Genomic DNA, 27,309 nt, shown 5'->3' with positions numbered 1-27,309 from the left:
CCTCAAAACAACAACTACAAAAACACCAACAGACATCTTCAAAACAATACCTACTTTTTCTTTTATTTTTAAATCCAGCCACCTTTCTTTCTTCCAAACATTATTAACGCCTTCAACCTAAATTCACATAACAATAACAACAAGAAACTACTCCAAAAATAAACAATGAAAAACACACACAATTGAAGAGCAGTTCGGAGGGATTTAATCTCCGACAGATGAAAAAGAAAAGGAAAAATGTGTTTTTTGATTTTATTCCACGGTGTCATTGTGTGGTTGTTGGTGGGATGGCTGGTTGGTTGGCTGACTGGTGACTTATCTACCGAGCTGCCATGAATGACTCCAGCCAACAAGAGAACAGCTGTCTAGGCAATGAATAACTAAAACTGATCCATAAGAGCTGTAGCAGCAGCAGCCATGCGGCGACGACGACGACGTCAGCAGCAGCGGCAGTAAACAATTAGTGTCAGTTAGACCGTCAGCCAGCCAAGCAGCCTGCCAGCCCAGCCATCAGAAGAAGTGTCTGTTGGTTCGTTCATTCATTCATTCATCTTTTCTTCTCCCCCAAACAACAAAATTCGGATATTTCGTTTTTCTTGTTTTTGTTTTCAATTGAATTTAATTTTAAAGTGGAGTAGAGTGGAGTGGAGACTTTCCCAGCACCATCCTCAATGGCGGCGGCCACGAAGTTCTTCTTCTTTTCAGTGTTGACAATGCGTTCAGCCCCAGTTCAATCAGTACATTTCCGTCTATCGTTGCAGTGAGAACACGTACACATCGAACAGAGAATTGAGAATCCGCAGATGGAGTGAACCCCCAGACTGCATTTGAATAAAATTCTCATTAGAGATGGGATTTTTTTTTTTGATTCCTAAAATCAGATTTAAAATTCACTGTCGGTTGTGCGCGGTTGAATGAAAAAAGTATGCGCTTATTTTGAAAATTTTGTAAAAAAAAACGAATATGTGAATAACATGCTAATGGATATTTTAAACAAATTTGCAAATCTGCGCCATAAAATTTAATTAGCAAAAAAAAAAATATTTTTCAAATTCAGTGAAATAAACAACGACATATTTGAGTCTGAACAAAATTTAAATGTGGATTTCAAAAAAAAAAAAAAAAAATAAATAAAAAAAAAAACAAAAATAATTGAATTCTTGGAAAAAAATAAAAAAAATAATTGAATTGAAATGAAATTGAAAAAATATATTTGATGCTGAACAAAATTTAAATCTGGATTTAAAAAATAAAAAAAAAATAAAAATTATTGAATTCTTGGAAAAAAAATAAATTGAATTGAAATTGAAATTGAAAAAAAAAAAATATTTAAAATAAAACGAACACTTACTCTCCCCTAAAAAAACAATAATAACCCTTTTATGTGTTTTCAAAAAATTAAAAAATAAACTAAATAAAATAATAATAAAAAAAATTCTCTTGAATGAGATTGACAAGAAGTAGAAACATCACGTACATACAAATATTAATTAACTAAATTGCCCTCAGTGTTGTTGTAATCCGTGTAATTTATATTTTACATGTCAGTTAATGCATTATTAATCGATTTATAATAATAGAAGTGAATTCTATGAAATTGTGTGTGTGTATGTATGTGGTTACATTGAAGATTGTGGGTATGATTGTTAAATGGTGATTCCCCCGTCTATTTTCAATTAAATCGTCGTTGGAGATCTTCGCAGTAATGACCAGAGGCACTTGGATTAACTAACTTGAAACAATTTTAAATAATTGAAATAAAAGGGATTATTAATTTATTGGAAATATTTTGGATATTTATTTGAACACAAGAAAAAGTAAGTAACATAGATTTGAATTATCATTACAAAATATTTTTTGAGGTTAATATATTTGAAGGTCTTTACAATTTAATTATATAGGACTTGAGGTCAGCCCAAAAGTTCACTTTGTAATCGAATATCTAATTAACTTAAATTTTAAGATTACCGCAAAAGATCAAAGCAATTTGATTCATTTATCTTGATTTCATCCGACGACCGAATAAATGGATGGACATCCTTTACCGAATTGGAATTATATACTGAGAACGAAGTTGTACTTAATGGGGTTTTCGACAAAACTTGGAGTTGTTACAAACGGAATGGTAATTTTTAACAAACCGATCATACCGGACTGCGGATACGAGCCTTTTTTGATCAGACTCCCACTCCAAAGTTATATTTTTAACGACTACGACTATCCAGATATACATTAAATTAAAGAAAAGAAACATTTTTATACTCTCAGTCATATGGCTACAGAGGGTAAATATCATTTGATGCAGCCAAAACGTGCCTTATCGAAGTAACCGTTTTAGACCCTAGCTCTCCTTGGACCAAAATTGTTTCAGAACATTTGGAGTCGATCTAGGTGTGTCTGTGCGTCCATTTGTCTGTCTGACTTTGATGCGCGAATGGAGTATGCGATTTGATCCAAATTGTCAAATTTAGATCTAGTTCGGAGATGGACTACATTGGCCAACATTTTAAAAGAAAATATTTTTCTTCTTCTTATTATTAGAAATAGAGAGGATCATCCGATTTTGCTCCAAAATTGAAAATCTTACTATTTTTGAAAATAAACAAGTAAAAAAGCTGAAAGTTCGGCTGGCCCGAACTTGAATGCCCTCCACCATTTAGAACGAATTCGGAATTTCTCAAAAACACTAACATGCGTTAAAAATTCTGTTAAAATCTTAAAAATACGAATGAGGGAGTATATTAGGGCCTATACGACGACATGGACCTGCATAGGTAACATTTGTCATAAGCCATTACAATATTCAAATGCCAAACTTAAAAAAAAAAAACAGTTAAGAAAGTCCTAACGTCGGGCGGGGCCGACTTTATGATACCCTAAACCACTTTGCTAATTTAGTAGAAAGTTAAACGTTTTTTGGGAGATTTCAATTATACACGCTATGATTATAATTATAATTTAAAGTTCAAAGGACTAAATATGCCGAAGCATTTGTATCTTTTAAATTCGGACTTGAATTGCCCATTTGGTGGAGCTATATCCAACTCTGAACTGATCTCGATAAAATTTAGTAAAGGTATTTCTGAGCTGTATTTGATAATTTTCTCCAAATATTGTTGTTACAGCGTGCATATTACAGCTGCGGAGGATAAAACTAACAAATCGGATGACCAATATATATGGGAGCTATTGCTATATCTGAACCGATTTCGAACCGATTTGGAATACTTATTTTCAGGCCTAATTTGGTTGTATGTGTAAAATTCCATACTATTCGGGCTGATATTACACGTTTGGTGCACAATAAAAGGCAAATCGGACGAAGATATATATGGGAGCTATATCAAAATTTTTACCGATTATCTCCAATTTCTATAGGGTTCGTCCTTGGGCCAAACAAGTTATTTGTGAATCGGGCAATAAATGCGATCTGTACTTTGTTTACAAAAATACATGGTCAGACGGGCGAGCGGACATGCATAAACCGAGTCAGAATGTGATTCTATGTAGATCATCAAAATGAACTATGGGTCTATCTCGTTTCCTTTTGCCTGTTACAAACAAATTCACAAAGACATAATACCCTAACAACCTTGTGGTGTGGGCTATAAAAATCGGTAATAATGTAGATAAAATCATTAAAATACCGCATATTGTTATATGGGGGCTATACGAATACGTGGACCTGCACAGACAATCAAAGGCTGTAGTATCCATTACGAACTTAAAATACCAAATTTGAAACAATTCCGGTGATAATGTCGCTAAAATCGTCAAAATACCGAATATCGGGAGGTACCGTTATATGGGGGCTATACCAAAACGTTTACCTACGTGGCCCATTTTCAATAAGTAAAATAAATAAAAGTTCTGCAGACATAATATACATTTGAGTGAAATTATATAAACCTACTTCATTTTGCTCGGAAGCTAGAGTGATTTCCACATAAAGGGACAGATGGACGGACATAGCTAAATCGACATATAATTTGATGCTGATCAATAATATATGTACTTTGTGGGGTCTAATATGTATATTTCGAGGTGTTACAAACGGAAGAACAATCTTAACATACCCTCTCTTTTCTACATAAATTATGTAGAAAGATTGCAATCTACAAGCCTTTGATTTTTTACCCCTCACCGGTCCTTACGAAATTTCGATTGGAAGTGGAGTAAAGGTCAGAATAGAAGCCTATTGCTTTTGGAGATGATCGCCAAATATTAAGGGGTTCAATAGATCAAACACAGAATAATTGTGCAGTTTCTCTAGAGGTCATAAGTATATACCAATCGACTAGGAATTTAACATGGATTTGAGATTGGGACTGGACAGAAAACTATAAATTTGGATTGTGATCGAATAATATTTAGCGGATGTAATAGACCATAAATTGGACAAAATTTTACACAGCTCATTTGATTGGCCCAAGGACCAACTCTATTAAAATTGGAGATAATCGGATCAGTTTTCGATGTAGCTCCCATTTATACGTCCGTCCGATTTGTTTTTTATTGTGCACCAAATGTGTGGCATAAATCCAAATAGGATGGAATTTTGCAGGTACGACAAAATTGAGCCTAGCAGTGTATACGTCGAGATTTATCAAGATCGGTTCAGATTTGGTTATAGCTCCAATATATATTTTCGTCCGATTTCAGTTTTATTGTTCACCAGATGGTTAATATCAATCTAAATGGAGTGAATTTTGGCACTTTGGACCAAACTGAGCCTGGAAGCATGCTCTTCAAACTTGGTGAAAATCGGTTCAAATATAGCTATAGCTCCACGATTTGGGTTTTAAGTCCCTCAATTTCGTAATGGGAACTTTACAACAATGATATTTCGAACCAAATATCAGATACATTCCAGATAATCCTCTGCTAAATTTCATCAAGATCGGTTCAGAAGGAGTATACCGATATATACCATCTTCACTCCAGACCTTGGATTAATACAAATATTGTGATATGTGTCATTTGAAGAATATCGGACTCGTACATCGCATTTTATAAGAGTTAAAAATATCCAAATATCCAAATTTTTAGGGAGTTATTGATGTATGGAGCCTATACGAAGACCTGTACCTGCATAAAAAATTTTTGTATTACATACTGTAGTTCGCTTTACGAACTCTAAATACATAATTTGAAACTACTCCGGTGAAAAATTTCGCTAAAATTATCAAAATTCCGAATATAGGAAGGTACCGTTATATGGGGGCTATACCTGCATAGACATTTTTTAGCCTAAGACTGTAGTATCCATTACGAACTTCAAATACCAAATTTGAAACAATTCCGGGGAAAAAATCAACAAAATACTGAATATCTGGAGGCACAGTTATATGGGGCTATACGAGGACGTGGACCTGCATAGACAATTTTCTGTCCTAGGCTGTAGTATCCATTTCGAACTTCAAATACCAATTTGAAACAAAAAAAAAAAAAGTGGACTTACATGAACTTACGAACTTAACCTGCCTACTGGCAAAATAAGCATGTGTGCAAAATTTTAGCCTTCTATCTCAATTCGTTCGAAAGATAGCGTGATTACAACAGACAGACCGACGGACATGGCGAAATCGTCTTAGAATTTTACGTTGATCAAGAATATATATATACTTTGTTGGGTCTGACATGTGTACTTCGAGGAGTTACAAACGAAATGACAAAGTTAATATATCCTCCATAGAATGGCGGAGGGTATAAAAATGTCGATACACGTGTCATCTATTTTCTGCAAAGAGTTTCTTTAATAATTTTGTCTTGCACGATGTTATTTGAAAAACATAGAGTATCACATGATCGATTCGTTCAATTTTTCTACCTGTTTCCAACACCTTTCCGCAAATTAAAAAAATTAGATCTAGCATTTCATTAGGTATCTCCCCAACAGCCAAAAATCATTAGCAAATATTTGAGCTAAATAACTCGAGAAATAACATTTTCACTTATTTTTAGTCAAAACATAGAAATCTGGTTCTGTCATTAACGTCAAAGCCGAAAGAGTTTATTTCTTTAATTTCCTCTAAAAGCTAATGGCAACAAGTTCCTAAAATAATTAAAATTTTGTTTTCCGAATAAATTAACCCTAAACTTTACTCGAATTAAAATTGGTCGAGAAAAAAAGATCTGTAAGTTAACTCATAATTATGGCATCGACATGCGAAGGTGTTTAACACCATTACGACGCCAACAGCGGTACGAAACCAAGTCAGTATATCCAGAGTGAAGAAGAAGAAAAATAACTTTCTATTGTTAAGTTAAAAAAGGCAAACAGAAATAAAAACAAAATAAACCCCATCATTATTGTTGTTATTAAACAATGCAAAACAAAACATGTTTCAAGAAATTAAAGACTATAAAAAATCATTAAACATGCGATTGTTTTATGTCGGAGCGCCAAAATTGGAGTTATTATCAGAAGACCTCAGTCAGTCCACCCGCCAGCCTGTCAGCCACTCAGACATTATGCGTTCAAATAACCCACAAGCAAATGAAGTGGCTGGAACACAGTTACCTGGCAACCGATTTGAGTTGATCTCTTCGAAAAAAAAGTGTTAAAATCCATATTTGGTTGAAAAATGTTACCACCGACCATCCACCAGACCATCATCGTCGTCGTCACGACAAGTAGTAACTCATGAAATTATGACGTGAAAATTCCAAAGGCGAGCAGCAGCAGCAGCGTAACTTTCCATTTCAATTGCGGGCGGACAAAACGTTGAACGTTTGTACGTTGGTGGCCATTAGCGTAAAATAGTTGTGAATAATTTAGTTGGCTATGATTTTTTGTTTATTCGCCATTCACCAACAGCAAAAAAAAAAAACAAAAAAATTCAAAGATAGTGTTTTTAATTAATTATTCATGGAGCACACATACACAAGTCTCTGGGAGTGAATGAGAATTACTACAGCCGTTTGTGTTGTGTTTTTTGGGCAAGGTCAGTTATTTCAATTGAATATTTAAGACTTTAAACACGAAAAGCGAACACTTCTTGTACGTTGCGTCTTGTAAAACATAAATGTTAAGAACGAATTGAATGAATACACGCTCAGTAGGGGGTGTAGTATTGAAATTAGTTCGAGCATGAAAATTGAGGGTCACTAATCGTCGGTGGGTATGAAGAGGGATTGAAGATTTAATTCTTTGGCAGACTTCAAAAGGAAAAGATAACATCCAAAACAGGTATGGCTTGTGTGGGTGTATTGAAATAAAATTCAATTTAAGGTTTAAGCTATCTGAGCAATAGTTCGTATCTTAACGAAAAAATACCTGTTACCCTAAAAAGGAGGCCTACAAAATACTATTAAGTGGGGTCTCGAGATCAATTCTGAAACCTCAAATTGCATTGACCATTTTATACCCTCCACAATACTATGGAGGGTATATTAACTTTGTCATTTCGTTTGTAACTCCTCGAAATACTCATGTCAGACCCAAGAAAGTGTATATATTCTTGATCAGCGTAAAATTCTAAGTCGATTTAGCGATGTCCAACGGTCTGTCTGTTCTAATCACGCTATCTTTCGAATGAATTGAGATAGAAGGCTAAAATTTTGCATACATATTTATTTTTCCAGTAGGCAGGTTAAGTTCGTAAATGGACTATGTAAGTCCACGTTTCCATATAGCCCCCATATAACAGTACCTCCCGATATTCGGTATTTTCATGATTTTAACGACATTATTAACCGGAATTGTTTTAAATTTGGTATTTGAAGTTCTTAATGAATGCTACAGCCTATGACAGAAAATTGCCTATGCTGGTCCAGGTTTTCGCACAGCTCCGATATAACGGTACCTCCCGATATACGATATGTTGATGATTTTAGCTACATTATTCACCGTTTATTTCAAGTTTCGAATTTAAATATGGTAATGACTTATGACAAACAATGCCTATGTAGATCCACGTAGTATAGACACCAATATAACGGCTATATTCGGTATTTTTAAAATTTTAACAGAATTTTTTAAGGATTTTATTCCTAAATTCGTTCCAAATGGTGGAGGGTATTCAAAGTTCATCAGCAAAATCTACAACACTATAGCCTGCGACAACGTGTCTGTAAATGGGAAACCTTTTTGATTAAATTGATCGAATCATCAAGATATCGGGATGCATAACACTGTGCAACATAAAAAAAACTGTAAGAAAAACTTAGGGTATTGTGAAAGTAGTGCTAAAAATAGTAGACACATGTATCGACGTTTTGAAATTTTGGAACACAAATTAACCCAAATTGAGGGGGCAAGTTCTCCCTCCTACAAATTTTTAAATCATCCGTTATTGAAATAACGGTCTTTTTGAACTAAATTCGGTGCAGGACATTTGGAATCGAGCTAGGGATGTCCATCCGTCCATCTATATGGCTGATGCATACGATAACTCTCGAAGAAATATCTGGTTTGGTTAAAACTTGGTATATCGTAATATTATTATCAAACTTAAATCGAGTCCAAAGATGGGCGAAATTAAAAAAAATAAAAAATAGTGAAGAGAAAGGATAAAACTCCAGCTCTGTCCCTTCACCCAATACCCAATTAGGTATCACTTAGTATTTTTTCCAACAATTATAATACACATTTCCAAATCACGCCCATATATCATTCCCTGATACCAATAGCGACCTTAATATGAAATTTCCTGATTTCAGCTCTAATCTTTCACCCAATACCCAATTTAATACCTTCCGAACAATTATAGTACATTTTCAAAACCGCCTCTATTTTTCAAACCCAGATACCAACAGAGACCAAATTTCTCTATCCCTTGACCATTTAGTACTTTTCGTACAATTATAGTACACATTTACTAAACCATAGCCATATGTCCAGGCAACACATGAACAGCGACCCTAACACCAAATTTAAGATTTCAAGCCCTGTCACTTCACCCAATACCAAATATAGTACTATTTGGTATTTTTGGTGCACTTGTAGTACACATACTACAAATCACCTCTTTACCACAAACCCACCACCAACAGGAACTCCAATACATAATTTTAAAATTCCAGCTTCATCCGTTCACCCCAAACCAAATTATTTTAAATTTCGTACCGTTTAGTACAGTTCGTACACTTTTTCAAAACCACCTTTATTTTTATCAAACCTACTATCCAACTTTGATTCTCATACAAAGCTTCAAGTTTTTAGCTCTATCAGTTCACATAATACCCAATTGTGCCTTTTTAAAGTTTTAGTACCATTTAGAATTTTTAAAAGCACTTTAAAAGCACCCTCTTTCCAATATTCAGAATTTTATCTTATTCCGTTTTTCCAATACAATGTATTAAATTTTTAGTACATTTAAGTACTTTTCGTAAAAATATAACAAGCATTTCCAAAACACAGCTAAACCTCAAACACAGATATCATCAGTAATATAAATATCAAGTTTCAGAATTTTATCTCTATCCCTTCCCTCAATACCAAATACAGCACCATTTAGCACTTCTCGTACAATTATAGTACACGTTTCCGAAACCACCTTCATATGTTCAGCCTAACACCAAATTTAAAACAGCAAACAATATCTGTTCACCCAATACAAAATTGTGTACTATTTGGAACTTCTCGTGCACTTGTAGTACCCATTTCCAAAATCAACTCTTTATCACCACGAAGTGTTCAAAATTTAGTACCATTCAGTACAGTATTTCGTATTACATTTTTCCAAAATTTCCTCACTTTCCAACTTTGAATCTCGAACAAATTTCAAGTTTTTAGCTCTATCCGTTGAAATCATATCAAATGGTACTATTTTAGAAGTTTAGTACCTTTTTAGAACTTTTCGTAGCCTTAATTCCAATTTTCAGAATTGTAGTCCATTACGTTAATCAGATACAAAATATTAAATTTTTAGTACATTTTCGTACTTTTTTAGGCTAACTTTTAGTACGAATTTCCCAAAACTCACACTTATCACACGCCTACGCACGATGACTCCCCTTGGTGCAAAATTTCAAAATTGAGCTTCAGTCAGTTATTTCACTGCTTTTTATACCCTCCACCTAGGAAAGGAGGGTATATTAACTTTGTCATTCCGTTTGTAAAATGTCTAAATATTCGTCGTAGACCCCATAAAGTATATATATTCATAATCAGCATAAAATTCTAAGTCGATTTAACGATGTCCGTCTGTCTGTCTGTTGAAATCACTATACAGGTCACAATATTTGACGCAGAGCGTCAAAATTTAGCAGAATAATTTGTATTGTGTCTAGGATGGTTGTATTGAAAATGACATATATCGGTCCACGTTTTGGTATAGTCCCCATATAACGGTACCTCCCGATATTCGGTATTCTGATGATTATTGCCGCATTTTTTCATGGATTTGTTTCAAAATTGGTATTTGTTGGTCATAGTGGGTTCTAGCTCCGGTGGCGAAACATTGCATGTATAGGTCCACGTTTTTGTATAGCCCCCATATTACGGTACCTCCCGATATTCGGTATTTTGATAATTTTTGCCACATTTTTCATTGATTTGTGTGAGAATTGGTATTTGTATTCCATAATGGATCCTAGTTCGTGTGGCGAAACATTGTATGTATAGGTCCACGCTTTAGTATAACCCCCATATAACAATATCTCCCGATATTCGGTATTTTTATGATTTTTATAACATTTTTTACGGATTTGTCTAAAAATTTGAATTAGTTGGTCATAATAGGTTCTAGCTCCGTTGGCGAAATATTGTATGTATAGGTCCACGTTTTTGTATAGCCCTATATAGCGGTACCTCCCGATATTCGGTATTTTGATGGTTTTTGCCACATTTTCCCACGAATATGTCTAAAAATTGGTATTTGTGGGTCATAATTTGTTTTAATGTTTCCATTACCCTAAGGTGGAGGGTATTAAAAATTCGGCCCGGCCGAACTTAATGTTTTTTTACTTGTTTATGTACATGTACATGTCATAATTTTTGGAAAATATTTAAATGTGCTTAATGTACCATATATAGGTAGGTAGACCGAAGAATTCTATTTTCACACTTCATCTAATACTGATAAAAATATTAGGATGTGCCAAGTTTATTATCATTTTTATGCAAATGACTTTATCAAAATGTTGATCTTTGTGACATTGCGGTTAAATTGTGACTTTCATTCGATTTAGAATCAAAATACTTAATTGCCTATATCATTTGATTTGAATATCATTTTGAAGAGCTCTAATTAATAATGGTGATATAATAGAAGGGTAGACAATTGGGTTCCTTAACCTCTCTTCGAAAATATTTCTGTATTCATTCTTGTCTTTAATTTCATATAAACTGCGACATTTAACTAATAATAACATTGGCCTGACATTCCCGGCTAAAAAATTGTTCAATAAATCGTCCGTTTAATGTGCACTTGTACAACAACAGCGGCAACAACATCGAACTGACAAATAAATTGACATACTTGAACTTCACCGTCGTCTCTCTACGAAAATAAAATGTCAATAACAACAACAACATCAAATACAAATGTTACTGAGTTTGTTACTGTCATTAGCATTGTCTGTCTGCCTATCGACATGCGTACGAACAAACGACAGCGCGAATACCAACCAGATTTCCAGCTTGAGAAGCGCTGATACTGGCGGTTTTCATTTAACGCATTCACCCATAGCGAACCGCCACAAGGTTCAAGTTCAATGTCATGTGCAGTGTAAGTAGAAGTAGTCGGGGTATGTGCGGTATGTATGTACGTTGTGGCGAGGCAAGTAAATTTAGAAATGAACAGCAACTACAGCCAATTAAACTACGTAAAAAAATTAGAAGGAATATTTTATTTTGAGTTTATACCCCGGTAATTAAAGAACATTTGATGGGTGATATCATAAATCAATTATTAAGGACGATATAATAGTTTGTAAGTAGTATAATAATAGTAATAATAATAATAATAATAATAATAATAATAATAATAATAATAATAATAATAATAATAATAATAATAATAATAATAATAATAATAATAATAACAACAACAACAACAATAATAATAATAATAATAATGCAGATGCCAAATCCTTGGCAGACAGTAGATGATTTTTGAAGAATATTCTGATATATTTCCTTGGGTTTGATTCATGAGCGTTTAAACGAATTTCTTACTGTTTTCCATAAAAATTAGTCGAGTAAAATTTTGATCGATCTAATCTGCTATTCGCGTTTTTTTTTTTTTTTTTTTTTTGAAAATTATTTTCCTTTATTATTTTCAGATTTTTTTGGATAGGTTTAACAGTTTTTAAGAGAAATGCATTCGAAATTGATCTATTTCATTTGAAAATTATGAGCTTATGTTTTTACTGCTAATTAAAGAGGTTTACATTCTAAGAAAAATCTTCTTTATTTATTGGGTAAAGCAACAAAGGGAAAAATATTCAAAAAAAAAAATTTGAATATTTAATATGTACCATGAAATAATAATAATAATACCATCAATTTTGCATTTACGTTTTTATTTGGACAAATTAAGCATATCTTCCAAAATCGCTGCAAATGTTCTTTTAATTTCACTGTCCAATAGCCAGCCTGGGTTTTGGAAAAAAATTCAAGCAGTTTTCAGTTTATACTTTCAGTTTTTATAAAATTATTTTCTGAAATTTTGAAAACTTGTATCAAAATTGTTGTCGATCCCAATTTTTTTCTGGATTTGTTGAGTATTATTTTAAGGATTTTTCTTGATTCGAATCGTTTGTTAAGGAATATTTGCACATTTTTCTCTTATTCTCAGCTACAGGATTTTTAATTTAATTTGTTGATAATTAAAGGATGTGAATTTAAATGTGGACTTTTGAAGAACGTGAAAATGTTCTTGAGAGGAAGTTTTTTGAAGAAAAATTTATTTAGATAATAATTAGGAATGATTTGGAAAAATTTCTGTGTCCCAAATGTTGTTGTTCTAGTACTTAATTCGGTTTTATTATACCCTTAGCCATATCGCTAGGGAGGGTACATATCATTTGATACGGCCAAAACGTGCCTCATCGAAATATCCGTTTTAGACCCAAGGTCTCTTTGGACCAAATCCGTTTCAGACATTCGATCTAGGAATGTCCGTACGTCTATCTGACTGGCTGGCTGGTACTCACGATAACTCTCGAAGGGAGTATCCGATTTGGTCCAAACTTGGTACATCGTAATATTATTACCAAACTTCGATCGAGTTCGGAGATGGGTAACATTTGCAAATCCTAGTATTTGCATCAGTGCCAAGTCAAGTGCGAAAATGGGCAATATCGCTCTACTCTATGAAGTAGATCCCCCACAAAGGGTCGACATTTTGAATATTCGTGAAGCTCATAAAACGCGAAATTGACATGCGATCTGATCTTCCCGCACATAGGACTCAAGGCTTTGAAAGCAAAACGCTCAATGTAAGCGAAATAAGCATCCGATTCTCTTCAAATTTCACACCGACAAATATTTTTGCTAACACAAGATTTGTTGTGAAGATGATACATCTTCGAGCCCCTTCTGGTACATCTCGAAGGCTTACAATTTTCAATACTTTTATCTGTCATAACTTGCGAATCAAATCAACGATTCTTTAGAAATTGCTTTATCTAACTAATTCTCTCAACCAGAAACCTGAGATGAATATGGTATTTATGATTTAGCATAAAATTGATATAACTGTAACTTCAGGATCTACTTCATCACATTGGCTTAGGGTATACATCTGTCGGCAAACCGATTACTTTTTAACTTGTTTTAGGTTTAAATTCTAGGGTTTAAATTTTTTTACTAAATCCCAAAAATATGTCCGTCTGTGGAAATCACTCTAGCTTCCGAACGAAATTAAGTAGGTTGATAAAATTTTACTTAAATATATATTATGTCTGCAGAACTTTTGGCATTGAAAATGGGCCATGTAGGTCTACGTTTTTGTATAGCCCCCAGATTCGGTATTCCCCATATTACTACTCCCCCATATTACTACTCCCCCATATTACTACTCCCCCATATTACTACTTCCCATATTCGGTATTTTTATGATTTTAGCGACATTATTCACCGGAATTGTTTCAAATTTCGTATTTAGAATTCGTAATGGTTACTACAGCCTATGACAAAAAATTTCGTGTGCAGACTCCGTCTTCGTATAGCCTCCATACAACGATACCTCCCAATATTCGATATTTTTATGATTATAGCGACATTATTCATCAGAGTTGTTTCAAATTTCGTACTTAGAGATCGAAATGGGGACTGCAGTCTATGACTAAAAATTGTCTAAGCAGATCCAGGCCTTCGTATAGACCACATATATCAGTACCTCCCTATATTCGGTATTTTGATGATTTTAGCTACATAATTCACCGGATTTTTTTTTAATTTTCGTATTTGAATATTGTAATCGCTTATGACGAAAGTTTTCTATGCAGGTCCACTTCTTCGTATAGATCCCAATATAATGACTATATTTGATATTTTTAAGCATTTAACAGAATTTTTAGCAGATGTTATCCTTTTGAAAATTTCCAAAGTTGTTCCAAATGGTATTCAAGTTCGGCCCGGCCGAACTTACTGCTTTTTACTTGTTCTTGGTCTCAATTTGTTGATTGATTTAAGTCATTTTCGTTGGCTAACTTAAGGAATTTTTCAAAGGATAAATTGAAGGAGTTTTCAGTGAGTACTTTTTAAGCAATTTGAAGTGACCAAAATTCGTAATTTTTAAAGGAATATTTTCACTTATCATGGATCCTACTGGCATCAAAAAAAAAAAAAAAAAAAAAAATGATTTTGATTACATTTATAAGGTTCTCTTCTATGGCACAATGGCACTGCTAATTATACCAAATACTGCTTCCATAGGTTTATGATCCAGAAAACATTCACCAAATCATTTACTTCCCTTAAATTATCCCTAACTCTCTGGCTTGCCCTAATTAAACGAATTCCTGATTTGGTAACGAATGAATAAATGCCTCGGGATAAAATATTCCTTGGTTTTTATTGCCCTGATGCCAGGAGCTTATTAGACAAAGCACTTTCGTTTTATGACTGCATAAAAGTCATGTTAAAGACTTAATGTTGCAACCGATACGGAGATACAAACTAAAATATGAGGTTATCGTGGTGGGATAAGACACTCTATAACATACAATACATATATGCTCCGAAACTTTGTGTGTGAGGGCAGAGAATATTTATGTGCCAGCCAGTGTGCGTGTGTGTAGTTACCACTAACTTACATTATTACACTTCAACTACTTCGGAGAAAATAGGCCAAAGGCATAAACACTGTTTTTTTTTTTGATACCCTCCACCATTCTATGGAGGGTATATTAACTTTGTCATTCCGTTTGTAACTCCTCGAAATACTCATGTCAGACCCAACAAAGTATATATATTCTTGATCAGCGTAAAATTCTAAGTCAATTTAGCGGTGTCCGTCTGTGTGTCTGTCCGTCTGTCTGGTGTGTCTGTCCGTCCGTCTGTCAGTTGTAATCACGCTATCTTTCGAACGAATTAAGATAGAAGGCTAAAATTTTGCACACATGTTTATTTTTCCAGTAGGCAGGTTAAATTCGTAAATGGGCCATGTAGGTCCACGTCTTAATGTAGCTCCCATATAACGGTACCTCCCCATATTCGGTATTTTGATGATTTTAGCGACATTATTCACCGTAATTGTTTCAAATTTCGTATTTAGAGTTCGTAATGGGAACTACAGCCTGTGACAGAAAATTGTCTATGCAGGTCGACGTCTTCGTATAGCCCCCATATAACGGTACCTCCCGATATTCGGTATTTTTGATGATTTTAGCGTCATTATTCACCGGAATTGTTTCAAATTACGTGTTTAGAGTTCGTAATGGGAACTACAGCCTATGATAGAAAATTGTCTGAGGAGGTCCACGCCTTCGGATAGCCCCCCCTATAACGGTGCCTCCCTATATTCGGTATATTGATTATTTTAGCGACATTATTCACCGTAATTGTTTCAAATTTCGTATTTAGAGTTCGTAATGGGAACTACAGCCTGTGACAGAAAATTGTCTATGCAGGTCCAGGTCTTCGTATAGGCCCCATATATCAGTACCTCCCTAGATTCGGTATTTGGATGATTTTAGCGTCATTATTCACCGAAATTGTTTGAGATGTTGTATTTGAAGTTTGTAATGGATGCTACAGCCTATGACAGAATATTGTCTATGCTGATCCAGGTCTTCTCACAGCTCCGATATAGCGATACCTCCCTATATACGATATTTTGATGATTTTAGCTACATTATTCACCGTTTTTTCAAGTTTCGAATTTGAATATGGTAATGGCTTATGACAAACAAGGCCTATGTAGGTCCACGTCGTTGGTCCCAATATAACGGCTATATTTGGTATTTTTAAAATTTTAACAGAATTTTTTAGGGATTTTATTTTTTGAAAATTTCTAAATTCGTCCGAAATGGTGGAGGGTATTCAAAGTTCGGCCCGGCCGAACTTATTGCTTTTTAACTTGTTTCTAGCTCGTCTTGGCTTGTCCTGTCCTCCTAACAATGTCTAAAGCAAAGAATGGAACTTTATCAAACAACCAACGAATATCAGTTATCTCCTCTGTTTCCTATCCAGACCAGCATCCTTGTTGTTGTTGGTTGCGTTGGATGGTTGGTTTGGTTTGCTTTGCCTGCCATTACCATTCACTTCATGTTGTTCGCAACAATTCAAAAGTAACCTACATTTCCTTTTCCTGTGTGTGAGCGTGTGTCTCCGTTGTATCCTTATCATGAATTCTTGGTTGTTGCTCTCTCTCTCTCTTTTCATATCTTCGACAATGTCGTGTGTGTATGTGTGTGCGTGTGTATGACAAGGATACTAAGTACCCATTCACAACAGCAATTCTCGAATATAAACGGAGTTTCAACATTCTTGTTTCGAGGCTTTTTTGCAACAGACAAGAATTATTGAGTAGTCGAAGATTTCAATTTCAGAGTTTGCGAACCATTGCAGTGCCCCGCACAAAAAAATACAAAACTGTTCATCAGGAATTTTTATTTCATTTTCGGTGTGGTGTTCACTTTTTTCCTTTGTCCGGCTTTTTTTCTTCACCAGCCTGTGGCAAGACTAACAAATTTCAGATTCTTTCTTTTGCAGTTTTCCGGTAAACTGTTGACGACTTTTTGTGAATTTTCATGAGATTTCCTGATTTCCGTTTTGTGTATCATCATGGTTGTATGGGGTTTCTGTAGCCGTCTGACATCGACACACCCACACCCCTGCTTTGCTGAATTGTTAATGTTGTGCAAAGTCGTTCAAATAGGCCGTAATGTCGTCCTTAAATGTGCCATAGAATATGGCTGTGGGTTTATTAATAATATCGATGAATATTTTATTTATCGACAAACCGGTCGTTTTGGTTTCCTCCTCATGGCCAATGATAAGAAAATCACCCCCGTTTAGTTGCCACAAAAAAAAAAAAAGAAAACAAAAACCCACAACAAACTACCATAAATTGTTTACCATAGCCGTAGGAGAAAAAGAGTTATGGGATATATTAGTTATACTAGAAAGGAGAAATGCTATTAGTCATGTACTAATGTTTATCTGGCCTTCGGGATAGAGAATTAGCTAAATGTGAGTTCATGAAGGGCATTTTTATACCCTACACCACACTTGCAGAAGGAAACGAAATAGACCCATAGTTCCTTTTGATGGTCTTCATAGAATCACGTTCTGAGTCGATTTATGTACGTCCGAATGTCTGCCATGTATTTTTGTTAATTAGTTGTCTGATTGAGATAAAAGTTTCCATATATCATTTTTTTTTTGGCTTAAGGACTAATCCTGTTGAAATTGGTAATAATCGGATCGGATTCATAACTATTGTGCACCAAATGCGAATCAAATTAATTTTAGCACGTTTCTTGGTTTGAAATAATTTTTTTTTTAAATCCCCGTTTCTTGGTTTGAAAAAATATTTTCTAAAAAATCCACGTTTCTTTGTTTGAAAGACATTTTTTTAAAAAAATTCACGTTTCTTGATTTGAAAGAAAGGTTTAAAAAAAATCCACGTTTCTTGGTTTAAAAAAATATTTTTTTTAAATCCACGTTTCTTGGTTTGAAAAAATATTTTTTTTTTAATTCCGCGTTACTAGGTTTGAAAAAAAAAAATTAAAAAAATCCACGTTTCTTGGTTTGAAAAAATATTTTTTTTTAATCCACGTTACTTGGTTTGAAAGAAATTGTTTAAAAAATCCACGTTTCTTGGTTTGAAAGAAAATTTTTAAAAAAAAATTTACGTTTCTTGGTTTGAAAGAAAATTTTTAAAACAATTCACGTTTCTTGGTTTGAAAGAAAATTTTAAAAAAAAATCCACGTTTCTTAGGTTGAAAGAAAATTTTTTTAAAAAAAATTCTATTTATCTGGGTTTGAAAGAATTTTTTTTAAAAAAATCCACGTTTCATGATTTGAAAGAAAATTTTAAATAAAATCCACGTTTCTTAGGTTGAAAAAATTTTTTTTTTTTTTTTTTTTTTTTAAATCTACGTTTCTTGGTTTAAAAAAAATCCACGTTTCTTGGTTTGAAAGAATTTTTTTAAAAAATCCACGTTTCTTGGTTTGAAAAATTTTTTTTTTTTTTTTTTTTTTTAATCTACGTTTCTTGGTTTAAAAAAAATCCACGTTTCTTGGTTTAAAAGATTTTTTTTTTAAAATCCACGTTTCTTGGTTTAAAAGAAAATTTTTTTTTTAAAAAATCCACGTTTCTTGGTTTAAAAGAAAATTTAAAAAAAAATCCACGTTTCTTGGTTTGAAAGATTTTTTTTTTAAAAAATCCACGTTTCTTGGTTTAAAACAATAAACAATGGTTTGAAAAAATATTTTCAAAAAAATCCACGATTCTTGATTTGAAAAAATAATATTTTAAAAAATCCACGTTTCTTGGTGTGAAAAAATATTTTTTAAAATATCCACGTTTCTTGCTTTAAAAAAATAATTTTTAAAAAATCCACCGGGGTTCGTCCTACAAAAAAAAATAAAAATCCGCGTTGCTTGGTCAGAAAAAAAACATTTTTTTTAATCTTCGCTCTCTGTTGGACCTTGCAAAAATAATGTCCTTGGAAAAATATTCTTTAAAAATCCAGACTTTTTTCTGACCAAGAAAATTAAGATTAAAGCTTTTACTGATTTAAAACCAATTCATTCCACATTGTAATAAATATTATTTTCCTTTTTCTCTTTCAGATGTCTTACACAAACACCGCCCCACCCTCAGAGTCGTCTGAGGGCACCAATTCTTCAGATAACAACGAAATGTTACTTACGAACCCCGAATGGACGCACGAAACACAAAATGACGACATAAACGCCGCAATGAGTACCATATATGCCGAAGGCGCGGCATATTCCTCGGATACGAATAGCATCGATATGATCAATCACAACATACTCTCCGATTATGAAATCGAACAGGTGGAATGTTTTTTTGCCGGGTTGGGTACGGAGATTTTTGTGAGCTCGGCTCTGGCAAATCTTTACGAAGGCAGGGGCCAAGAAAACGATTGGCAATTGAAATATACGGGGATCCCAGTGATTCTCTACGACAAAGGTAGTACCCGCACACGTACCATTAAACGCATCACCTTGGTGTTGGCCGAGAGGGGTTCCTGTTTTGCTTTGTGGTCCGATCGTGTTAGTAATTTATCAAATTATCAAGTTGCGGGTCCTTCGTTTCACACAATGACGTTGTCGAGTAATCCGGAACAGATGATAGGTTTTAGCTATGATACAGCCGGAGCGGCTGCTGAGATATGGTTACATTTGGAACGATTGTTAAGCGATCCGGAAAATAATCTACGAACGTTGCCAAGAGATAAGGAACGATCGAAACGCGTGAGGCAAGTGCCGTTGCCGCCGAAAGCTCAAATCTCCCAGCCATGTCAATTTCATCATGTCACAAGTGTCACCAAGGATGATGGAGATCGTTACTATAGTCTGCAGGCATTTGTGGCCTCTATGACTCAGCGATGAGGGAGAGAGAGTAGTGTATTTAAGATAAATTGGGATTTAAATTTTGTAAATCAATTGAAATATAATATTCATGTTAATTAATCTATAATTGAATAATTACGTCACAATGCAGGTGTCATTGTGTGTAGAGATAATTGCAAATTAATTAACTGCTGTGATAAGTAATAATACAAAAATGTATTTTTCTGGCAGAATGTAATATCAATTAATTATTTTGTAATATTTTTGTTTTATGTCATTAATTTTTGGTTTATTTTTTTTTTAAATTCCGAAAAATTTATATGTTACTAAAACGAATATTTTAAAAAATTATTTTAAAACATATGACTCGTGGAGTGCCTTTATTATTATTTTAAAATTGTTTATATTTATATATGTGTATTATTAATAAGACCTAGTGTTAGTAACAAACAATATAGACATGAAATAACATTAAAAATTAAATTTTTAAAGACGAAAAAATTAAATTTAAAAAAATTAAAAAACTTTACCTCATATCTCAAATAAAAACTAATACAGAATCTGGCATATATTTTTGGTTTTGGACACAAATTGTTTTTTTTTTTAATTATTTTAACATTATTATTTCTATTCTAATGTAAATAAATAAAAAGTCTAATAAATAAAAAAAAAAAAAACTATATACAACTTTATGATTGTCTAAATAGAAATGTCTTTGATTTTATATGCAAAAAGGGCAAGGGTTTTGAGCGTTCCTCATATTCTCAGCCTTAACTTGGATTTTTTAAAGAATATTTTTTCATGGAGTTGAAGTTGAAGAAACGTGGATTTTTTAAATAATATTTTTTCAAGGACCTTCAGACCAATAAACGTGGATTTTTTAAGTAATATTTTTTCAAGGACCTTCAGACCAATAAACGTGGATTTTTTAAGTAATATTTTTTCAGGGACCTTCAGACCAATAAACGTGGATTTTTTAAGTAATATTTTTTCAGGGACCTTCAGACCAATAAACGTGGATTTTTTAAGTAATATTTTTTCAAGGACCTTCAGACCAATAAACGTGGATTTTTTAAGTAATATTTTTTCAACGACCAATAGATTTTTAAAGAGTATTTTTCAAGGACCAATAAACGTGGATTTTTGAAAGAATATTTTTTCAACGACCAATAGATTTTTAAAGAGTATTTTTCAAGGACCAATAAACGTGGATTTTTGAAAGAATAGTTTTTCAACGACCAATAGATTTTTAAAGAGTATTTTTCAAGGACCAATAAACGTGGATTTTTGAAAGAATATTTTTTCAACGACCAATAGATTTTTAAAGAGTATTTTTCAAGGACCAATAAACGTGGATTTTTGAAAGAATATTTTTTTCAAGGACCAATAAACGTGGATTTTTGAAAGAATATTTTTTCAAGGAACAATAAACGTGGATTTTTAAAGAATATTTTTTCAAGGACCAATGGACCAATAAACGTGAATTTTTCAAGGATTATTTTTTCAAGGACCAATAGACCAATAAAAATGGATTTTTTAAGGATTATTTTTTCAAGGACCAGTAGACCAATAAACGTGGATTTTTTAAGGATTATTTTTTCAAGGACCAATAGACCAATAAACGTGGATTTTTTAAGGATTATTTTTTCAAGGACCAATAGACCAATAAACGTGGATTCTTTTAAGGATTATTTTTTTCAAGGACCAATAGACCAATAAACGTGGATTTTTTAAGGATTATTTTTTCAAGGACCAATAGACCAATAAACGTTGATTTTTTAAGGAATATTATTTCGAGGACCTTCACAATAATAAACATGGATCACCAACGTGGATTTTTTAAAGAATATTTTTTCAAGGATCAATAGACCAATAAACGTCGATTTTTTATTTTTTTTTTCGAAATAACGAATGAACGAATGTAATCAAATCACATGTCATATACGGACACCATAATAAATGTAAGTTGCGAAAACCGGAAACATCGGCATAGTCCTAGTTGAGATTTGGATGGTAATTACACTCGTATCAATTCTGTGTCTAGAGATCAAATGGAATGTAGAAGTCCAGTACCCCAATGAAAGTTGATACTTTTTTAGAACCAATTTCAAAATATGTGATGATTATGTCCGATAGTGTCTCTAGATTTGTAATAACAATACTAATTTTCATCTTCTAAATTCTACTCTTAACAAGGACATTTTTTGGACGATATTATCAGATATTCATATTTCAAAATTTTATTAAGGGATACCATAGTAAGCTTAAGACACTGATTGTGCCTACGGCACCTGCCAACCCCTATATGTTTTTTTTTCATATTATATATGAAAACATTTTGTTCGGTCTATTTGACCACCGAAATAGTCTTTATACCCACCGCCAAAATATAAGTTAGTCATTCCGTATGTAAAACCTTCAAATTTACATTTTAGACCCCACAAAGTACATAACTTCTTTATCAGCATACCACTCTTTGTTGATTTAGACATTTTGGTCCATCTATGGAGCCACTGCAGCTTCCGAATGAAATGAAGTAGGTTTATGAAAATAGACCATTATATTGTTATTAAATAATATTCCGAAATAAGATTCGGAATAGGCCTCATATAAGTGTGCGGGAGATTGTAAGTGTTTTGGTTTATGAAATTCTAAAAGGTTTCTATACAGGATCTATATATCTCCGTTTTGCCCCCCTATAACGGTACGGTAAAAGTAGCGTCATTTTTCAACGGATTTTTTTCATTTTGCAAGTTACTTCGAATTGGTTGTGCTCGGTCAATCTTAGCTGCATTTTTGCTTAATTCTGGCTAAGAGTGTGTAGCTGTCATCAAGTTTCAAGAGTTTCAAGAATCAAGAGTTTCTTGTATAATTCTCGCTGAATTTATTGTACCCTTTTTATACACAATCCGTTCTTGTATAATTCTGTCTCTTATTTTGTCTTGAAGCTTTAATTTATTTTTTGTTTTTAGCGCTCCCAACAGTATTCAGTTTTTTGTTAATTGATCAGTGCGGTATATTTAATTTCTTCTTCAAAGCCGTATTTTCAGCATGTCGAACTTTTTAAATCTGTAGCCTTTATTGTCACCACTTAAAGCAATTAGTGAAAATTTTTAAGTTATATTATGACTTAAAAATTCAAAAATCTTTATTTTGAAAGAAGGCATTTGAATGCGACATTTCACTTCCCTCGTATTGTTCCAATCGTAACTCCATCGATATGAGATTTAAATATTGTAATGAATTTTTAATAAATGGAATTTATGATATTTTTCGTATAACGAACTTACTCTTGGCTAAGTTAGAAGCAAAACGGACCCCGTTGTAAGCACATAACATTGTTATTATATTATTCTTGACTTGTATATCTCTCTGTGCACATGAAGCCTTACAAAATGTATAAGAAATATAAGATCTCGGAATATATTTTTTTTCTGGCTGTATTTTACTGCTTTTTATTTTTGATAATTTTGGTTGGAAGTTATCTACACGAAAGTAATGAGTCCACAGTTTCTATGTAAACCCCACATAATAGAATCAGCCATTAAGGTTTCGAAATGGTTCCGAATTCGAAAGGAAAATCTATTTTCTAATTTTCAGGGTGTAGAGTTTTGGGGGGTCTTTGTACCACAAAACTTATATTACTAATTTATTATCAAAGTAAGAACACATTATTCCTATTTAAAAACTAAATAATACACAATTTTATTCACATCTTTTTATCTTTAAGAAGGATGTGTAACAGAATTTTCCTTTACCCCCCCCCCCCCCCCACATAACTTCAAATATTCAATTCAATTTGTTGTTAGATTTTCATAATTTTACACATATCAATCTTAATTAAAACATGCATTTTTAAAATGTAATTTACTAGCAACATCTTAAATGATATCAATGATGCTTCTATTGATTAACTTAAAAATATTGAAAAATAATAGATTAATAATAGTATATTAGTATCTTAAATTCGAAAATTGTTACATTAAAGTAAATGCAAGGTACGGGGGAGAAAGTTAGAATTTAGAAAATTCAATGGGTTTGGAAGTTGTTTTGTTTCTTTGTACAGGCGCCCTGTGGGTCTTCCTTCTCGAGAAGACCTTCATAAGATCTCTGAACTAATTCTTTCTCCGAGCCACATGCAGGTGGCTCTATGTCTAAAGAAGATCTCTTCTGCCTATAGAATTTCTGTTTATAGAACGCCTGTAGATTTCTATCTATAGAAGACTTGAATATGTCCAGGATGTGGAGGACTTTGAAGTTTTTGTTGGAACCGTAGCATCTATATATTCCCTATGCAGGACCTAATGGAATTTTTCTGTTCTGTCTGCAAATGACTTGTAATTCTTTTACTTGTGTTTATGGAAAACCTTACATTTTATTCTCTTTTTATACCCTCCACCAGATCAAGTTCACGGATGGGCTATATTGGTCAATTTTTTGGAATTTTTGAACGGAATTGTCTAGAATTTGGAATTTCATCGTTGTTACGTGTTCCCAACCACATTCTAAGAAACAGTTAATAAAGGACACATGATAGTATATCTTCCATATACTTTGATGGATTTTCTTAATTATACCCTCCACCTTGGGAACATCATTTAATATTCGTCGTAGACCCCATAAAGTATATATATTCAAAATCATCATAAAATTCCAAGTCGATTTAACCATGTCCGTCCGTCTGTCTGTCTGTCCGTTTGTACGTTGAAATCACGATACAGCCCACATTATTTGACGTAGAGCGTCAAAGTAAAGGAGAACAATTTGTATTGTGTCTAGGACGGTTGGTATTGAAAATGAGATATATCGGTCCAGGTTTCGGTATAGTCCCCATATAACGGTACCTCCCGATATTCGGTATTTTGATTATTTTTGCCACATTTTTTCACGGATTTGTCTAAAAATTGGTATTTGTTAGTCATAATGGGTTCCAGCTCCGGTGGCGAAACATTGCATGTATGGGTCCACGATTTGGTATAGCCCCCATATAACGGTACCTCCCGATATTCGGCATTTTAATGGTTTTTGCCACATTTCTTCTAATGTTTCCTTTACCCTAAGGTGTAGGACATTAAAAGTTTGGCCCGGCCGAACTTAATGTTTTTTACTTGTTTTTCTAAATGAATTGTCTGAAATTTAGTATTCGAAGTTTCCAATGGGTGTCTAACTGCGTTACAATTTTTTTTTTTGGTCCTCAGTTTGACTTTGAATATAAAATTGTGAAAATCTACTACTTTTTTCGGTAGTCAACGAATATTACCTGAGGTTCATTGGAAGAATTCAATATATTTTAAATTTCGATTCCATTCATATTTTATATTTAAAATACTTTCCTGAATTCCCAACATTATCACTCCATTTCCCACAAAAACTGAACCTCCAGTACAATTTAATTGCGGTGTCATTCGAAAGGAAGTTATTTTCGAATAGAATGGCCTTAATGCACTTTGTATTACATTTCTGTAGCTTTCTATATCATCGTGGTTAACACAATCCCCGGCAAAGTCGATGTCACCAACATTTACTTTGTCAATGTTAATGGTATTGTAGATATGAAATCATCACCCGACTCCTTTGGCAGTAACAAAAGTTACAAAGGCGATTGTCAGAATGTGAAATACTTAGATGCTTACAACATTAAGGACGTTTGCACTTACATATATGATTACATACACACAAATGTATGTTTGTACATACATACATAAATATATGTTTCTAATCTTACTTGGCAAATGTCGTATTGTGCCAACATTAGTTATATTTGTGTGGTATTTACACACAGTGTATATTATACCATAAATACACTCTGGATCAAATGGATAGAAGTACTAATTTAAAAAAATGGCTGTTAAAAAATATTCTTTAAAAAATCTACGTTTATTGGTCCTTGAAAAAATATGAAGGTCCTTGAAAACATATTCTTTAAAAAATCCACGTTTATTGGTCCTTGAAAAATATAAAGGTTCTTGAAAAAATATTCTTTAAAAAATCTACGTTTATTGGTCCTTGAAAAATATGAAGGTCCTTGAAAAAATATTCTTTAAAAAATCCACGTTTATTGGTCCTTGAAAAATATAAAGGTTCTTGAAAAAATATTCTTTAAAAAATCTACGTTTATTGGTCCTTGAAAAATATGAAGGTCCTTGAAAAAATATTCTTTAAAAAATCCACGTTTATTGGTCCTTGAAAAATATGAAGGTCCTTGAAAAAATATTCTTTAAAAAATCTACGTTTATTGGTCCTTGAAAAATATGAAGGTCCTTGAACAAATATTCTTTAAAAAATCCACGTTTATTGGTCCTTGAAAAAATATTCTTTAAAAAATCCACATTTATTGGTCCTTGAAAAAATATTCTTTAAAAAATCCACGTTTATTGGTCATTGAAAAAATATTCTTTAAAAAATCCACGTTTATTGGTCCTTGAAAAAATATTCTTTAAAAAATCCACGTTTATTGGTCCTTGAAAAAATATTCTTTAAAAAATCCACGTTTATTGGTCCTTGAAAAAATATTCTTTAAAAAATCCACGTTTATTGGTCCTTGAAAAAATATTCTTTAAAAAATCCACGTTTATTGGTCCTTGAAAAAATATTCTTTAAAAAATCCACGTTTATTGGTCCTTGAAAAAATATTCTTTAAAAAATCCACGTTTATTGTTCCTTGAAAAAATATTCTTTAAAAGATCCACGTTTATTAGTCTGAAGGTCCTTGAAAAAATATTCTTTAAAAGATCCACGTTTATTAGTCTGAAGGTCCTTGAAAAAATATTCTTTAAAAGATCCACGTTTATTAGTCTGAAGGTCCTTGAAAAAATATTTTTTAAAAAATCCACGTTTATTAGTCTGAAGGTCCTTGAAAAAATATTCTTTAAAAAATCCACGTTTATTAGTCTGAAGGTCCTTGAAAAAATATTCTTTAAAAAATCCACGTTTATTAGTCTGAAGGTCCTTGAAAAAATATTCTTAAAAAAATCCACGTTTATTGGTCTGAAGGTCCTTGAAAAAATATTCTTAAAAAAATCCACGTTTATTGGTCTGAAGGTCCTTGAAAAATATTCTTTAAAAAATCCACGATCATTGGTCTGAAGTTCCTTCAAAAAATATTCTTTAAAAAATCCACGTTTATTGGTCCTTGAAAAAATATTCTTTAAAAAATCCACGTTTATTGGTCCTTGAAAAAATATTCTTTAAAAAATCCACGTTTTTTGGTCCTTGAAAAAATATTCTTTAAAAAATCCACGTTTATTGGTGCTTGAAAAAATATTCTTTAAAAAATCCACGTTTATTGGTCCTTGAAAAAATATTCTTTAAAAAATCCACGTTTATTGGTCCTTGAAAAAATATTCTTTAAAAATCCACGTTTA

General features: G+C 32.8%; 1 protein-coding gene across 2 annotated transcripts; it reads left to right on the top strand.

Moving 5' to 3' along the window:
* Positions 1-311: 311 nt before the first annotated feature.
* Positions 312-20,557, top strand: LOC101900606 (uncharacterized). Of its 2 annotated transcripts, XM_059125613.1 has the most exons (3): positions 312-923; positions 1,058-1,817; positions 19,199-20,557. In XM_059125613.1, the coding sequence occupies exon 3, from the start codon at positions 19,199-19,201 to the stop codon at positions 19,982-19,984; it is 786 nt and encodes a 261-aa protein (XP_058981596.1). In that variant the 5' UTR covers positions 312-923; positions 1,058-1,817; the 3' UTR covers positions 19,985-20,557. The 2 variants fall into 2 exon arrangements, with proteins under 2 accessions (XP_058981596.1, XP_011292777.1); XM_011294475.2 differs by having other exon boundaries at positions 312-1,817.
* Positions 20,558-27,309: the final 6,752 nt, after the last annotated feature.

The sequence above is a fragment of the Musca domestica genome, unplaced genomic scaffold (assembly GCF_030504385.1).
Source record: "Musca domestica strain aabys unplaced genomic scaffold, Musca_domestica.polishedcontigs.V.1.1 34, whole genome shotgun sequence".
Taxonomy (NCBI): Eukaryota; Metazoa; Arthropoda; class Insecta; order Diptera; family Muscidae; genus Musca; species Musca domestica.
This window is presented reverse-complemented; position numbering and strand designations above follow the sequence as displayed.

Coding starts and splice junctions, on each gene's coding strand:
- LOC101900606 (XM_059125613.1), top strand. CDS start 19,199: ATGTCTTACACAAACACCGCCCCACCCTCAGAGTCGTCTGAGGGCACC.